Below are 18282 nucleotides of genomic sequence, written 5' to 3'. Positions count from 1 at the left end.
AACAATTAAGATTTCACTAGTACAAAAAGGTAAATTAACGACGGTTAAAATCGACATTTAAAGACGGTTCCAGAACCGTCGTTATTACAGGCGTCGTTAAAAGGTATGAATTTTTAACGACGGTTCTGGGAACCGTAGTTAAAAGTGGCTTCTATTCCCCCAAAAAAAAATTTAATGTGACTTTCAACGACGGTTCCTCGTTATATGTGTGACTTTCCACGACGGTTCCTCTAGGAACCGTCGTTATATGTGTGCATTTTTAAAGACGGTTCCAAGTGGAACCGTCGTTATATGTATTCATTAAAAAAAATAAAAAATTTTATTTTTTAAAAAATCTCAAATAACCTGCATAAAGTTTTCAATTCCAGAAAATAAAAACATTTCAAATCATAATTTAAATATAAAAATTACATACAACAAATTATAACATAAATACAAAAAAGTTTGGTAATATATGAAAAAATTTGTCATTGTAATGATTTATCTATACTAGAGTGTTATACATGGTTACAAAATACTTTGACCATGTTGTTCTCACATACTCCAATGCTTCTAAATCTAGCGGGTGTTGGTCGTTGAACAACTGTGACATTTGAAATATTTTGAATTAGTGCATGATTAATAAATCTCAAATTTTAAAGTGTTTATTGTATTGAGGTATTACCTTATCCCAACCTTTCTTAATTTCAGCTTGCAAAATAGTCAACATCCACTGCATAACATAATAACCGCACTCATAATTTTTAGGTTGCCTGTTGGACTGCATGTGAAAATAAATGTATTAAATGAATGAGTGAAACACATTAAATTAAGTGAACAAATATACTTTAAATACCTTAAGGTACATCCAAGTGAGTTTTTGTGCGTTTGAAGTTCTCCTCCCAGACAACATATTATATCCAGAGTAAGCACTAAAATAATAAGATTTCATGTTAGAATACATAACATTATATAATATATAAGTAATAATAAATGTTAAATGAAACTGTCGTACCTATCTATAATGTTTTTAAAATAGGCAGGAGGTTTTTTATGCAAGGAGCAAAACCATGCAGCGGTATGATCTTGAACAGATATGATCAATAGTTGCCAATGACGCCTGTATAACAAATCAGTTAATTAGTTTCTCTTATTTCAATAATTTATTAAAACTTATTTAATAAATAAGAACTTACTCATGGATGTACGGAGCAAAATAAATGTGTTTTCCACCATTCTTTAAGGCAGTGGTGATGTATGTTTGTGTTTCCGACTTCTTGTTTCCAATTGATTGAGTGATTTGAGGGTCTAAAAACCCATATATATTATGTTTCCCCTCATCAAAGCATAATCCAGAAAGATACCTAAATTTCAATAAGTTAGTACTAATATATTTAATAAATCAAAAGTATAAAGAATTTAAAATTTGAACTTACATCATCCATAATTGCAGAACTGTTATGTTAATCTCTTGATCTCCGGATGCAAGGTCCAACAAATCAGACATGTGAACGTACAACGGTAGATTACTATGCCTTCCAAAAACATTAGCATCCCATGGAACCTCTAAGACGGTTGTATCTAAAGCTATAGCAACTTCCACCAATGCCGCCAGAGGATCATCAATGGAGACTATTTTCTTCTTTCCCAGAGGCAAATTTGTCTTAGGTTCCTGCTACTCATCAAAACAAAAAATACTTAAATTAGTTAGAATGTAATATATCATAATTGTATTAGTATTAGTGCAAATATATACCATAGAGTCTATAGGTCTGACGAGATGTCTAGGCCAGGCAACGAAAGTATGTAATGCCTCTGCCACAATTGTCACCTCTGATGTCGGCACAGGAACTGCAAGATCACCATAAAGGACCTTCTCCACCGTGACCTTCATCAAATTAGAAGGAAGAGGCACATTGTGTAACATTGTGACCCCTTCATAACACTTACCCAAGGCAACGAATCGGGTCAAAGAATGACACTCAACATATAATTCGCATTGGCTAGTTGAGCCAAAGTCATCCCCTGATAGATCAACTGCCGAACAACTCCCTTTAGTGCTGACTTTCTTAATAGGAGGCGGAGGTGGTTCATCTTCTACCATAGTAGGTGGTTGCTGTGAGTGTCCTAAACCCTCCAACCGCTTTTTGAACTCCATTTCCATTCGCGCACTAAACTCCTCCATGAAGCTTTCTTTAAGCTCTTGAGTTACCTCAGCCTTTAACTGCTCACGTAGTTGTAGTAAATACTCTTGGCTAGGTTCATTGGACAATTGTTCCTTGCTGTGTGATGGAGGTCCAAAGTATGACCGAATCCCAACCCCATATCCAGCTACACGAACACGTCCAGGGTGTTCAGGTCGTCCGAGAGCAACATTAAGAATATCATTGCGACCACATGGTTTAAAAGTCCCCTGTGTTGATTGCTCATTAAGAGAATCCTAAAACAAATGAAAAGAAATTGACAAACTTCAACACATTGAATTTAAAATAACACATAGAATTTAAAATAACACATTGAAAAGAAATTGTCAAACTTACAATGCGTTCAACTGTTTGTTCTGTAGACTTAGAACTCCATGTCCCTAATGTGTTTATACGAGCACCCTTCCACATCTCATGTCAGAGTGGTGGGGATGGAGGTCTTAAAGAATCTACACTATTCATTTCCTCAATGGAAGTAGAACGTGCTTGAATCTTTTCTTCAAGCATCCTCTGCTCTAGCAACTTATAACCACCACGAGACAATAAGTGTGGGGTATCATTATGTGCCTGATTGGCTTTTGCTTTGTTTCGAACCTCCTATCATAACACTCAAAATTTAGTAATACGTTAATATAAACTATATTCAAATATAAAAGTGATACTAACCTGCCATTTTTCAGTTTGTCGAATATTGACAAACTGCTGCCAAGTTTCTTCATCAATGGATGCATATTTTGCACAAGGATTTTCTTCTTTCCTTTTCCCATATATATAATCTGTTGTCAATTTTGATTTAAACTGACGAAACTTGACACCCACATCTGAAAGAACCTTCGCTTTCAAGATTTCCACATTCGGGATGTTGTAATGTGTCTACATTGTTTGAAAGAATTAGTTCATAAACAAAAACAAAGTATAAAAGAACTTTAGATTTAGCAAAGTAAAAACAGTTACATACCAGAATATCTTGCCAAATCATGTTTTTCTCGTGGTCAGTCACGTGATCCCAGGACTGAGTTAAGATAGAGATCCTTTCACGAGAAAGTACTCCGAGATAACTCCTATATTTCTTTGCATGTTGCCCAGTGGGCACACCAGTGTGGATATCAATAGACAAAGGTATTTTGTCATCTTTAGTTATCTTCTTAAACATATTCTTCAATCTTGTAGGTCCTCTACCAGTTTTTGAATGGGAAACTTTATCATCTGCCATGTTCCTGTTATCAAAAAAATATAATAAGCATCAAGAATATGAAATATAATAAAAATGAAATATATTGTAAAACTAAACATGAATCACATGTACATACAAATATATATTCCTTCATCATGATCATTTCGAGTTGCATGTACAACATCAGCAACATCCTCGTACTCTTTATTGATGGTCGTTCTTGTAAGTGATTCAATCTCACAAATGTCATTGTTTGTATCTTCTGGGTCATTATGTTGTTTTTTCCATGTAGCACAACAGACCAGTGGTCAGACGTAGGATCTTGGATATAGAAAACTTGGGAAGCTTGATGTGCCATTATAAATGGTTCGTCATGATAACCTATCTTTCGAAAGTCAACCAAAGTCATTCCTGATTCATCAACTTTGACACCAGTCTTATTGTCAACCCACTTGCATTTGAAAACAGGTACAGTAAACTTGGTATAATTAACTTCCCAAATCTCTACTATGACACCATAATAAGGCATTGATCCCACAACAGGATTTTGATCCTTTGCAGTTGAAAACTGCATAGACTCTGCCTCCAAGGTGACTCCGCTATTTTGCACTGTACTCCTATCATCTCTAGACTTTGTGTAAAACAAACAACCATTTACTTCATAGCCAGAACAACATAAAACATCAAATTTGAGACCGTTTGCAAGCCATGTTAATGTTTCAGATGCTGATGGATCATTCATTATTTGTTGCTTAAACCATGACATGAAAGTTTTGTTATGCTCAATTAACACCCATTTTTCTGATTGTCTTGGATTTTTATATTTGACAATGTCTTTGTGTGTATCTAAGTATGGTAACACCTCATCAGTGTTATTCAAGATATACAAGTGTGCTTGCAGAACCTCTTCTCTAGATTTGCTTATGACATGTACACCTCTTGAAGATTTACTTATGAATCTACGAGAGTGCCAACCTTTTTCAGGAACTCCTATACATTTGGCTTTTGACATGTACTCGGAACAAAACTCAATAGATTCTTCTGAAATGTATCTTTCAATAATGGAAGCTTCTGGACGACATTGATTCTTCACATATCCCTTCAAAATCTTCATGTATCGTTCAACTGGATACATCCATCGCATATAAACTGGCCCACACAATCTGATTTCTCTTACAAGATGAACAACCAAGTGTACCATAATATCAAAAAAAGATGGAGGAAAAAACATCTCGAGTTGACACAAGATAACAATTATTTCTTCTTCAAGTTCATCCAACTTCTGAGAGTCAATCTCTTTACTACATATGGAATTGAAAAATGAACATAGTCGAGTGATTGTATGCCTAACATTTTTGGGCAAGATTCCACGAATAGCCACTGGTAATAATTGTTGCATTAGAACGTGACAATCATGTGACTTTAAGCCAATTAGTTTCAAATCATTCATAGATACAAGACTCTTCACATTTGAAGAGTAGCCTTGTGGTACCTTAACACCTTTAAGACATTCATAAAAACTTGTTTTCTCTTTCTTTGACAAAGTGTAACACGCTGCAGGCAAGTATGTACGTTTACCAACTTCTCTCGGTGCCAATTCCTCTCGTATATTCATTTCAATCAAATCCAGACGTGCATTCACACCATCCTTTGTTTTGCCTTTAATGTTCAGAAGTGTTCCTATTAGACTGTCACACACATTCTTCTCTACGTGCATTACATCTAGACAGTGTCTAACATCCAACTTACACCAATACGGAAGATCAAAAAAGATTGATCTCTTTTTCCATATTTCACTCACCGTTTGCTTCTTCTTCATTTTTCCAAAAGTCACATTAACATTTTTGATCTTTTCATAAATTTCAACACCACTTAATGGAGTGGGACAAATGTCATGTTCTTGGTATCCGTTAAAAGCTTTTTTCAATCGACGATACGGATGATATTTCTTTAGAAATCTACGATGACCAAGATACACGGTTTTTCTTCCATGTTTCAACTGCTCATAAGATGTCTTGTCTTGACATATTGGACATGCTCTATGGCCTTTCACACTATAACCTGACAAGTTCCCATATGCAGGGAAGTCATTGATAGTACAAAACAACATCGCATGCGATCGGAAAGATTCATTTTTAAACGCGTCAAACACATCAACCCCTTCATTCCACAATAATTTCAAATCTTCAATCAATGGATTAAGATAAACATCTATGTCATTTCCAGGTTGTTTTGGACCAGAGATCATCATAGATAACATTATGTATTTGCGCTTCATACACAACGCAGGAGGTAAGTTGTAAATCACTAACAAAACGGGCCATGAACTATGATTACTACTTAAATTTCCAAAGGGATTCATTCCATCAGTTGCCAATCCAAGTCTTAAGTTTCTTGATTCTTTTCCAAATTCAGGAAATTCTTTATCAATATTCTTCCACTGCAAAGAATCAGCAGGATGACGAAGTAATCCATCACATTTTCTATTATCTGCATGCCACCTAAGGTTTTTAGCGTCATCTGCATTTGCAAACAAACGCTTAAGCCTTGGAATTATCGGAAGATACCAAACAACCTTAGCAGGAGGACCTTCCTTTGTCAATTCATCAATTTCATCATTCTGACCAACCTTAACCTTATAGCGTGACAAACCACACCTGGGACATCTTCTTAAATCTTCATACTCATTTCTGTATAAAATACAATCGTTAGGACATGAATGTATTTTTCTATACTCCATACCCATTGGACAGAGTATTTTTTTCGCCTCATAATTTCGATTGGGCAAGGTATTTCCTTCTGGAAGCATGTCCTTAAGCAATTGAAGCAATTCTGTAAAACTTTTGTCGGTCCATCCATTCATTGCCTTCAAATTCATCAACCTTAACACTGCTGATAATCGTGTGAAGTTAGTTGAACCAGGATACAAAGGAGTCTCTGCATCATTAGACATATTTTCAAAAACTACATTAGCAAATGATTCTGCTCCCACGTCACGAATCATGTCTTCTAATCTATCATCCATTGAGAAATGCACTTCGTCCGAACCTCCGTGCACACTTGGCAAGTCTAACAGTTCACCATGCCACGTCCATGTTGTATAACTTTTCAAAAATCCATCACACAAAAGATGTTCTCTAATTTCAGAAACACTCAATATCCTTCCATTTAAACAATTGATACAAGGGCACCTTATCCTTACTCCATTCTTATAACTAACGGCATTATGTTCTGCGAATTGTATGAACTCTTCCACCCCTTTTTCGTAAGTATCACTTATTCGTGATGTATTAATCCAACTCCGATCCATAGAACTGCTAAACTAAGAACCAATACTTTCAATATGTAATCATGAAAAAATAAAACAAAAGTGCCGAAGGTCGGACACCTCCGGACTCAGAACCAGTGCGTTCAATATGTCAAAACAATATATAATGACTGAAAATTGCCGAAGGTCGGACACCTCCGGACTCAGAACCAGTGCGTTCAATATGTCAAAACAATATATAATTACTGAAAATTGCCGAAGGTCGGACACCTCCGGACTCAGAACCAGTGCGTTCAATATGTCAAAACAGTATATAATGACTCAAAACGAATACTTTCAAAATATAGGTGATAATAAATAAGAATACACTAACCTCAAATGGATGGACGGTCACGTAGGCGTGAATGGCGGTCGCAGGTGCAACGGCAGGGGCGCGGGTACGCGGAAGTAGAGCCGCGGTCGCTGTGGCAGAGGCGCGGTCGCGGGTTCGTGGGTCACGGCGCGGTGGGGGCGCGGTCACGGCGCGGTCGCGGAGCGGTCGGGGTTCGCAGGCGCGGTCGTGTTCGCGGGTTGCGGCGCGGTGGGCAGAGGCGCGGTCGCTGTGGCAGAGGCGCGGTCGGCGCGGTCGCGGGATCGCGGTCGGGGTTCGCGGGTCAAGGCGCAGTGGGGGCGCGGTCACGGCGCGGTCGCGGAGCGGTCGGGGTTCGCGGCGCGGTGGGGCGCGGTCGGATTCGCGGCGCGGTGGGGTTCGCAGCGCAGTCGGCGTTCACGGCGCAGTCACGGCGCGGTGGGGGGCGATGCAGTCGGTGCTCGCGGCGCAGTCACGGCGGTGGGGGCGCGGTCGTGGTTGGGTCGCAGTCACGGCGCGGTGGGGTTCGCGGCGCGGTCGGGGTTCGCGGTTGTGGTTGGGTCGCAGTTGGCGCGGGAATAGGGCTCGTTGAAAGGAAGTGAGAAAGAAGGAAGTAAGTTTCTGAGAGTGGGAGCGTGCAGTTTTAATTTTTAAAAAAGACTTTTAACGACGGTTCTGAGGTGAACCGTCGTTAAATCCCATGGGCGCCACTTTTAACGACGGTTCTGGGGGGAACCGTCGTTAATTCTCACCCCCGTTACTTTTAACGACGGTTCTGGGGTGAAGCGTCGTTAAAAGTCCAAAAAAATTTCGAAAAAATTACAGCAGTGCCACCGCCTAGTTTTTAACGATGGTTGTCTCTAAACCGTCTTTGAAAGGTGTCGTTATTGAAGAATTTTGTACTAGTGTTTAATTGCAAAACAGATTAACAGGTTTTTAAAAAGTTGTTATGAAAATGTGACAATCAACCGGTTGAAAAGTCGTTTTAACCGGTTGAATTGGTTAGAAAGTTATTTAACCAAGTCAAAAACAATTTTAAAACATTCAAACAAGCTAAGTGACAAACAATCGATTATATCGTGGTTTCAACTGGTTGTTTTTCTCTTTGCTTAGAAAAACACTTTTCTCTTTTAAAATAGATTGAGCAAACTTGTGCAAGGGACTAGGAATGATCTTTACAAGAATTCTAAACAACCTAGACAAAGCCCAAACCAAAAGCAGCACAACTTCAACCTTTATCATAGATTTGAAACATCAAAGCTCCCATGACCTACAAATTAGATGTTACGTTTTAACAAAGGTGAAGTCTTATGAAGAGCTGCCACAAACTCGATAACAAAGGTGAAACCCTAATTCCAATTTTGCTTCTTCCATTTCAATTCGATACGAATCTGTGTGCAGTGGATTTTAACATTTCCGATGCATTTTGTATTTTAGAATTCTCCAAGGTTGTCGTGCATACCACAATTGGTTTCTTCGTGATGGGGTTTGTGGATTTCTTCGTGAAGCTCATTTTCATTCCAATTAACAACAATATCATCAAATCTGGTTACCTAAATTATACTACTTTACACAATTGTTTTTTTAAATGTTTTTTATATGCCTTTTTTTATATGCTTGGATCTCTCTATTTATTATCTCCTCAAGTTAGAGATCGCCATTGGGTTCTTGGGTGCAAATTTAAAAAAAAAAATCATTTGAAAGGCTTGTTTGTTTGTTTGGTTGATTGGGAAGAAATATTGTTTCAGTTGTTAGCCTTATTTTATTAGATGCTTTGTTTGGTACAATGTTTGAATCTTAAACCTTATAAATATCTCTTTTGTTATTATTATGGCCTCTGTAGTTACCTTACTCATCCACTCATCTTTGAAGTTTACACATTTCTCCATTTTCACGTTGCTTGTGTTTTGAACATGCGCTATAGGTATGCTACATGACTATTTTTCATGATATTTTTAACTAAATCTAATCTTAGCTTACTAAGAGAATTTGATTGAATTAAGGAGAAGGTATGCCAGTGTTGGAGTGGACGAATCGTGTTAAAATTGTGGCTGGAGCAGCCAAATGAATAGCTTATTTCCATGAAGATTGTAATTATCAATCCTTAACATATCTTTGATTTCATGGTGTTGTTGTAAGCTCTTGAATTAAGGAACTTGAATTTATGTATGAAGTTGGCAAAAAAAATGTGACTGCAAATTTCCATACATGGTATGAGAGATGCAAAAATATAATTTGTTCTTCTTTCTTCTATGAATTATTTTATTAGAAACAGTCATTGAAGTTAGGGACGTTAAAAAATGGGAAGTTTTTCTTTTACTTCAGTGTAGCTAGATTCTATAAGCTGGTATCAAGTATAATGATTTCTGGTAATGAATGGTATGTTGTGCACAGGCAATCCTCGGATTATTCACAGGGATATCAAGTCAACAACCAGTCTTTTAGACTACAACTTTGAAGTGAGTATGCATTCCGCTTCCCATAATTCTAAGTTGGATATTATCAATTACAGTGATATTCTAAAGCTAGTTGTTCATGTTTTCTTTTTCATTTTAATATGTCTAAGATTTTGGGCTAGCCAAATTAGCAGTTGATGCAAATTCACATGTGACCACACGTGTGGTCGGAACTTTTAGGTGGGTAAGTTGTCTAGTATTTTCTTTGGGTACATGACTCATTTCATAACAATGCTCAAAAAATAACACTAATTTTAAGATGAAACTAAAGATACTAACATAATGATTCCTTTTTCCTTTGTCCTCTTATAGATATATTGCGCCTGAATGTATCTTGTTCCCGCCGGTTGACCGGGACCGTCTTTGCGCGTGGCTTGTCCTCGCGAGCTAGGGGACCTTCGTTCTGCTCCGTCTGTGAGTACCTGAAGAAGTGAACAAAGGGGTGCCCTCGCGGCCGTTTGCACTCCGACGATCAAGTTAGCTAGCGAGAAACATCAAAGGGTGACACACCTCCGTATCGGAACACCGTGACTGGATGCTCTGAAGGTGGTCGAAAATACTGAGTAACTAATACTGTGTTGCCCTAATTGTCTGTGCGTACAGTGGGTGCGCAGCGAAACAACTAGGGTTTACGTGTGTGTAAACTACTGTGAGAATTAGGTCAAAACTCGGATCCCTTTCAAACGTCCCAAGGCCCCTTTTTATCCACCTCCCTCATTTAAAGCGCGTTAAAGCGCATTGAAAGCGTATAAAAATATCCCTCGAAACGTTCGAAACTTAACTGAATTAACGCGTACCTTAGCGAACTTTTAGGAAAGCCTTGATGTTTTCAGTGCTTATTGCCACGTGTTCTTCTGACTTGATCGCTGCTCTACACAGAGGGCCTCACAACGCCGTAACCCAACTTAGGGTTATTCCCTTGTGCGAGTCCTCTTTCCTTGAAGTGCATCTAGCGCGTGGGATGACTTTCAGGGTGCCAACTCATGCGCCCCAACCTCTAGTCATTCGCCCTGGGAGTGTATCTACCCTTCTCTCGTACCATGCACGTGGTTCTCCCCTGGGCGTGGCCCTCTCATGGGTCGTATCGGCCCCAGGGTCTCCCAGCGGTGGCATGGGTACTTCACGAGTCAGGTTACCTCCTTCTGGTATTAGAACTATGGCTTTAAAGCCACCTTCCTCTTCTTTTTATCACTGCTCTGAATAGCTTAGGCCTTTCACGGTGTTGCCCCTTCCACGGTCTTTTCCTACCCATGGGCATCGGGAGGCGGCACTGTCGATGCCTTCACCTTGGCGACGCCTCATCTTGGCAACGCCTCACCAAGGCGACGCCTACACTAGGCGATGCATCGTCTTGGCGACGCCTTACCTTGGCGATGCCCCACCTTGGCGACGTCCCAAGCGGTCGATTCGTTGACTTTCTTCCTTGGGTCCCTCGAGGGGCCCCACCATACGTTGACCTTTGACTTTGACTCTAACTTTGGTCAACGCCCGGGGACGGGACGGTACACAAGCCCCCCGGTCTTGAGCTGACACTTGTTTCAGCAAAAAGACTAAGGCCTCGCCCTAGTATCCACGTGGCATTCCTGCTGACATGACATTCCTTTGATTAGTTGACGTGACGCTCTCTGAGCGTCTGACGCGACATTCTCTGCACCAGAGATGTGACGGCTTAAGTTGCGCTTTAATCTTTCGACACGTGGCTGATCCAACGGCTGAGGATGAGTGTCGTTGGCGCTTCCAAGTTAACGTTATAACCTTTCGAAATCGCGCGCTCAAGGAACTGTTCCATTTGCTCTCTTCACATTCCTCACTGTTCATCTTCTCAAAGCTCCTTCTGCGCTCTCTGTTCTCTCTCCGCATTTTCGATCTTCACCAACCCAGAACACTTAAAGGTATGAACTTTTGCATTCGATGACCCTCTTTCAGCTTTATCGCGCCTGATATAACTGCTTGGGACTGTTTATCTTTCTTGTATTTCTATATTCTCTTCCTCATTTCTCTGTTTCTCCCCTTCTGAACTTCTCGCGTGGGTAGGGGTTTTCGTAGGGTTTCTTCCCCCTTTTCTTCCTGACCTTATTTGCTAAACCTTTTCTCTTCTTCATTCTTCAGTTTCTTCATCAATGGCACGTACTAAAACAACGGCCAACCCTCTAGACGAACTGCTCGACGAGTACTCGAGCTTGGTCTCCACAAAAGCTTGGAGGGATCACGTAGGAGAGTCAAGCGCCTACGACCATTGTACCTTCACGAAAAGGCATGATGACGACATTGCAGTGCTCCCATGTACCTTAGGGGAGCCTGTATGTGGGGATGAGTGGACCAACAATGGGGTCCCCTTTTTCTACTTCTACCAGGTGGTTTTGAAGCGCATAGGGATGCGCTTGCCCTTCTCTAGGTTCGAGAGCGAACTGCTAACTGAGATCAACATTGCCCCAGCCCAGCTGCACCCCCATGGCTGGGCATTTGTCAAGACTTTGACATATTGTGCGGGTTCTTCGGGCGCGCTCCCTCCGTCGACATCTTCCTTCATTTCTTCGAAGTGAAGAAGCAGGGGAAGAGCCTGGACAAGTTGCCCTCGAACGATCGAGAGGCTTGTCAAATTCTGACCAGCGCGGGGGGCTTCGACACCGCCACCCTGATAAGCCTAGAGTACAACGCTGAGGCTCTAGCAAAATACATAAGTATGAGAGCCACCTCCTTTAACCCTTTATTCTTTGCTTACGCTTGTTTTTGCTTGATGTATGATTTATCTGCTCTTCTTGTGTAGTAACTTAGCTTGTGCCTAACCTTTACTATGTTTATCTTCTTGGTGCAGGTTCTAAAATGGATAGTCAACGAAGGTTAGGCAAGGGGGTCCCCCCTTCCAACCTCCAACGCCTCTCCATCTTCTCCCAATTCTCGCCTTCAACCTTCCACGACGCCACCAACTCCATCAGTCCAACCTTCTCCTAATCAGCCTCCGTGCTCGCCACCTCCCATCGCGGCCATGCCCCTTGCCCTGGTCGAGGCTGCTACTTCATCAGCCCCCCTTGACAAAGGGAAAAGGGTAGTGGAGGTGGTTTCAGATGATGAAGACTCCGGTGGGGGGCAAGTCTTCAAATGACAAAGAACTCAACATGCCCCTCAGACAGTCACTTCTGCTACCTCCTCCTCGCATGGGGCTGAATCTTTGAGGGAGGACCCTCCAAACGTCACTTCCCCTCCTCAAGCGATGGATGTGGAGGGTGGGGTCGAAGCTGAGCCCACAACCATTCCTCCACTTGCCCCAGAACTCCCCCTCCCCATGCAAGATTCACTGAGGGGGTTTCTTGGGTAGGTCGTCCCCACGTGGTCGAGCTGAAGGGCCCCAGAAAGAAAGCCTCTACTATTACATGAGCGCCTTCATGTCTTGCACCCACACCTGGCACACGCAGCCCAAGGCTAAGGCTGTTGAAGTCTCTGCCTTCTGAGCTCTAGAGAGAGAGGTTGCCTCTCTGAAGGATGAGAAGGAGAGGTTGGCCACCCACTGGGGGCGTCAGGAGGACGCGTACAAGACTTCTCTGAGGGTGGCACAAAAAGCAAAAGAGGAGGCTAATAAGCGATTGCACGAGGTGGCGCAAGCTAACGCTGAACTCCTTAATCAAGTGGTGCCCCTTCGTGTAAAAGTCGCTGATCTTGAAGCGGCGATGAAGACCTCCGAGGCGCAGCAAAAGAAACTCGAGAACCAGTGTGTTGATCGGGAGCAAACACTGGGGAAAACCGAAGCTGCGCTCGAGGAAAAGACTAGCGAATGCTCCCAACTAGCCACCGAGAACACCACCCTCCAAGCCAAAGTCCAAGAGCTAACTTCTACCTTGGCCTCCAAGGACCAAGAGATGGCCACTCAAGCTGCCAACTTCAAGGTTGCTGAGGAGAAGCTGATAGGGGAGGCTGCCTTCAGTTTCACCGATGGGTTCGCAGAGGCTCTTGTCCAAGCTGCCTGTGTAAACCCTGTCATCGACATCTCTGGGTGTAGCCCCTTGAATGAAGTGGTCGATGGCAAACTTGTGCCTTTGGAGGACTCTGAGGAATAGCCTTGACTTTGTGTTTGACAAAACATTTGACGTGTATATAGTTACCTTTTGCTTAACTTGTAATTATCATGAACCTTATCTGTAATTATAACCTTTGATTTGCTTTAATGCCTACTCAAATTTCATCTTCACATTCTTGTCCGCTTCTAGCTTCTCTTGCACTTTTATTTGTTTCTGCTTTTCTTTTCTATATCAAAGGCACAACTGGTACTTGCCTTCAATGTATTTCTTCGTTGCTTCACCTTTAACTCTTTAGGTAGCACGTGACTCTCCCTCTTATTCTTTCTTCTTAAGTTGCGAGGCACACCCTTCTCTTGGCCCTTTCGCTTAGAACCTTGCTTAGCCTTCGCATCTGTAAGGAATCTTCCTCATGAAGGTGTCGCCTGCCTGGTCATTGCCCAAAGGCGAAGGAGGATTTTTACCTTTGCATATTTCTCTTGTCTCTAATGACTCACCCTTTTACGCTTCTTCTTCTTAATCTTCAAATTTCTTTCTCCCTCTGAACTTATAAAATCTTCAACCTTCTTCTTACTTACCTTTCTCGAGCCCGAGGCACTCGTAGCCGAAGGCAGTACTGACTTTCTCATCGCTTTAGGATGAAAAGGGAGTCTCTTCTTTTCTGGCCTCGACATCGCTCAAGGGCGAGGAGGACTTATTTGTTCTTCTGTGGCCTCGACATCGCTCGAAGGCGTGGAGGACTTATCCTACCTGTACTGGGTGTCTACGCTCGAGGAGAGACCTGCTCTGGGTATCCTCAGCGTTGTCTAAACACTTGGGACAAAAATCGTGCTTTGGTGCCCACGCCCATGGAGAGACCTATTACAACAACGTCGTATCGCCCATGGGGTGTCTAAACACCGGTGCGACTTAGCCCTTATCTCTTCGCGCTTGGTGCCCACGCCTGAGGAGGGCCCACTACAACAACGCCGTATCATCCTCAGGGTGTCTGAAAACACAAAGGCGAAGTGTTCTAAACATCAGACGCTGGGGCTAGCTGTTCCTACCTGAGGAGGGGGCGTCCCGAAGGAATCTCTTAACCCCTGCTCAGGGACTAAGCACCCAGATTTTAGCCTTCGTCTAACGTCTGATACCGGGGCTAGCTATTCATACCTGAGGAGGTGGTGTCTCGAAGGAATCCCTTAACCCCTACTCAAGGACTAGGCACCTGGATTTTTAATCCATGTCTAACATCTGATTGCTAGCTATTCATACCTGAGGAGGGGGTGTCCCGAAAGAATCCCTTAACCCCTACTCAAGGACTAGGCATCCGAATTTTTAACTTATACCGAGCATACCTGTTATCTTGCTTTGCATCTAACCTCCGCTCCTTTATCTGGCGATGCCTACTTCTGGCGACGCCTTGTCCCGGCGACGCCTTGTCCTGGCGACGCCTTGTCCTGGCGACGCCTTATCTTGGCGACGCCTCATCTTGGCGACGCCTGGCGTTGCCTTGAGTCTTTGTCTTTTGTTTCTTTGATCTTACATGAGAGGGAAAAACTAAGGCAGAAATATCTTAAACTTCTCTTTCTTTATTTGGGTGACCTCATTAAAAACCCCCTCGGGAGGGAAAAAGAGTGTCCCCTTTACAAAATTTCAACTGAAATAAAACTTTAAATTCGCCGCATTCCAACTGCGTGGGATGGGGCCTCCTTCTAGAGTCTCTAACTTATATGAACCATTCCCTTTGGCTTTGATTGTTCTGAACGGTATAGTCCACTTGGGAGACAACTTGTTTTCCAACTCGTAAGGGTGAGCCTTCCTCATGACCGGATCACCAACCTGGAATTGTCGTAGCTTCACCTTAGAGTTGTACTGACGCTCCACTCTTCTCTTCACAGCCTCAGCCTTTATTCTCGCCTCTTCTCTAGCCTCGTCTATCAAATCCAGGTTCACTTTCCTTTCTTCGTTGGATTCTTCTGCCACGAAACCTAGGAAACGAGGCGAGCTCTCGTGGATCTCCACCGGGATCATGGCTTCTGACCCATAACCAAACTGAACGGCGTCTCCATGGTGGAAGATTGGGGCGTGGTGTGGTAAGCCCATACTGATGAGAATCAAATAAAGGAGGCTTTTATTAATGAAGGGAGAGGTCATTCACCTACACATTTGAAGTTCTTCCTTCTAGTCTTTTCAAAATTAAAAAGAAGACATAAAATAAAGAGAGGATCAAGCCATAAAGCCAAAGAAGTCTACAAGTTTTCAAGAATAGGCTTCATTTAAATATGTCTCTTTATAGTTTTTTTTATAAATTTGTAAATAATATAGAATGTTTAAATACATAGTTTTTAGGAAAGGTGCTTAGAGGGAAACCTTAGATACCTCTTTTGTAAAAGCATATTTAGGCATTAGTTTAGAATTTTCTAGAAGGTGACTCTTCATGCTTCACTTTAGGTGCTAGAAGTGAGTAGCATGCAAGGGACTTTTGGTTAGCTTGTTTTGTAAGCTTCATGACCAGCCCTTGCTCCTATAAAAGGAGGGCTTAGGTCATTCACAATTCAGATTTGGAATTTGTAGTAAAGAAACTCTCCCAATTTGGTGATTGAGTGAGTGAGATTTGATTTCTCCTCTTCCTAGTCTCATCTTGAGTGTCTTGGTTCTCTCAAGTGGCGGCATTGCACACTTATCTTGGAGCATTCACACTTCAAGTGGCGTGTTCATCAACCAAGAACTACAACCACATAAGTCCTCTTTCTTCTCCATCTTCTCATTCCATTTCCGTGCCTATTTGAATTCCTAAACATGTCTTAGGTTCCTTTCTTGCTTTCTATTCGGTGTTCTTGCTTATTTTCATGTTTCAATCGGTTCATCTTCTTTCTCCTTGGATTTGTTCGGTGCATTTCAGTTTTGAAGCATTTTAATCGGTTCATTTCATTTGTTAAGCAATTTAATCGGTTCATTTGCATTTTTACATCTTTTAATCGGTTCAATTGGCAAGAAATGGGTCTTCCATGTGAGTTTGGTGTTTGGTGCAAGTTTTGGTGAGTTCTTGAAACTTAGAACATTGATCCAATTCTATTAAAAGTGCCTAAGCTATCTCCAACTCAAGTTGATTCCATAAAATGTCAAAGAATCATCTATATCTTGCTATTGGAATCACATCACATACGATCCTTGGTACTTCTTCTGCCCACGCCCCTTTGGCCTTCTCTAATTTGTGTTTTAAACATCTCAACAAGACTCTATTCACTGACTCGACCTGCCCATTCGTCTGGTGGTGTTCGACTAACGCAAACACCTACTTGATTCCTACTTCTGCGCATAACTTCCCCAACTGCTGACTCGCGAACTGGGTGCCATTATCTGAGATGAGACGCCTCGGCACCCTAAAATGACACACAATGTTCTTCCAAACAAAATGTTGTAGCTTGTGTGCAGTGATCTGTGCCACCGGTTCTACCTCTATCCACTTGGTGAAATACTCGATGGCGACGATCAAGTACTTCATCTACCTTATCGCTAGCGGGAACGGGCCTAGGATATCAATCCCCCTAGTATGGAAAGGCCATGGGCTGTATATGGACCTCAATTCCTCTGGCGGTGCCTTGTGCCAATCAACGTGCATCTGACACTGCTTGCAACGCTGGGCATATCGAACGCAGTCTTCCCTTACCGTCGGCCAGTAAAAACCTGCGCGTACTACCTTGGATGCCAAGGATCTTCCTCCCACGTGGCTCCCACAAATACCTTCGTGGAGTTCAGCCATTATCCTGGTGCACTCGTCGCCACTTACGCACGTCAAGATAGGGTGCGTAAACCCATGTCTGAATAATATCCCATCCACTAAGGTGTACCTTGCGACGTTCCTCTTGACCTTCTTACCTTCTTCTGGTTCTGCCGGGAGGATCCCATCCGCGAGGTATCGCCTGTAAGGGGTCATCCAGGTGTCGCCTTCCTCCAAGACGCATACCTGTACGCCCTTCTCTTCTTCCGGCGAGGTTACGTAGGTACTGATGCAGGGTGCCCTCGCCGTATCTTGACTCAAAGAGCGATGGCTCCTTGGCTTTCCTCTTGTTGTACTAATGTAAAGGACATCCACCCTGTTGTCCGCCACAAACTTTCGCGGCGTTTTGAGGGTCTCTTGGATGACAGTCCTCTGCCTTCCCCCCTTGCCTGAGCTGGCCAGCTTGGCAAGCAGGTCATCTCTGGCATTTTGCTCCCTAGGTACATGCACCAGCTCAAACGCGGCGAAGGCTCCCTTCAATATCTCGACGTACCTCAAGTATGCGGCCATTTGTGGATCCTTTGCCTGATACTCCCCTGTTACTTGCCCCGTGACCAATTGTGAGTCACTCTTTTCCAAGAGGCTTTGAGCACCCATTTCTTTAGCCAAAAGCATCCCAGCAATCAACGCCTCGTACTCTGCTTGGTTATTGCTTGCTTTGAAGGCGAAGCGTAAAGCTTGCTCGATCAACACTCCGTTAGGCCCCTCCAAGATTATTCCAGTGCCACTCCCCTGCTGGTTGGAGGACCCATCCACTAAGAGCATCCACTTTGGCCCCAACTCTACCTCTTGAGGGTCTCCTCCTGGTGAGAGCTCTACCACGAAATCAGCATAGACTTGCCCCTTGATGGATCCCCTGGGCTCATACTGGATATCAAACTCCGACAGCTCCACCGCCCAGCGAACCATTCTCCCTGCTACATCTGGCTTCTGAAGTACTTTATGGATGGGGAGGTTCGTCATCACCACCACTGTGAAACTATGGAAATACTGGCGGAGCCTTCTGGCTGAGAACACCACTGCTAGTGCCGCCTTCTCCAGTGACTGGTACCTCAATTATGGGCCTTGCAAGGCCTTGC

The 18282-nt window shown here is 42.7% G+C and overlaps 1 protein-coding gene across 1 annotated transcript; it reads right to left on the bottom strand.

The window, feature by feature from the left end:
• Positions 1–1411: 1411 nt before the first annotated feature.
• LOC137817254 (uncharacterized) lies at positions 1412–6667 on the bottom strand. Its single transcript, XM_090304770.1, has 7 exons — positions 3815–6667; positions 3660–3742; positions 3142–3400; positions 3003–3056; positions 2637–2780; positions 1736–2401; positions 1412–1651 (listed from the first exon to the last, which is right to left on the bottom strand). Exons 1-7 carry the CDS (start codon positions 6665–6667, stop codon positions 1412–1414), a joined length of 4299 nt encoding a protein of 1432 aa, XP_090160896.1.
• Positions 6668–18282: the final 11615 nt, after the last annotated feature.

This window comes from Phaseolus vulgaris, chromosome 7 (assembly GCF_051622355.1).
Source record: "Phaseolus vulgaris cultivar YP4 chromosome 7, ASM5162235v1, whole genome shotgun sequence".
NCBI classification, from domain to species: domain Eukaryota; kingdom Viridiplantae; phylum Streptophyta; class Magnoliopsida; order Fabales; family Fabaceae; genus Phaseolus; species Phaseolus vulgaris.
The sequence above is the reverse complement of the archived record's forward strand: the minus strand, read 5'-3'. Positions and strand labels throughout refer to the sequence as shown.

Excerpts from the sequence above, each read along its gene's own strand:
- LOC137817254 (XM_090304770.1), bottom strand. The coding sequence starts at position 6,667 with ATGGATCGGAGTTGGATTAATACATCACGAATAAGTGATACTTACGAA. Across the intron at positions 2,781-3,002 it reads AAGCGAAGGTTCTTTCAGAT|GAGGTTCGAAACAAAGCAAA; the intron begins GTGGGTGTCAAG and ends GTGTTATGATAG. Across the intron at positions 2,402-2,636 it reads CCATTGAGGAAATGAATAGT|TCAACACAGGGGACTTTTAA; the intron begins GTAGATTCTTTA and ends CTTAATGAGCAA.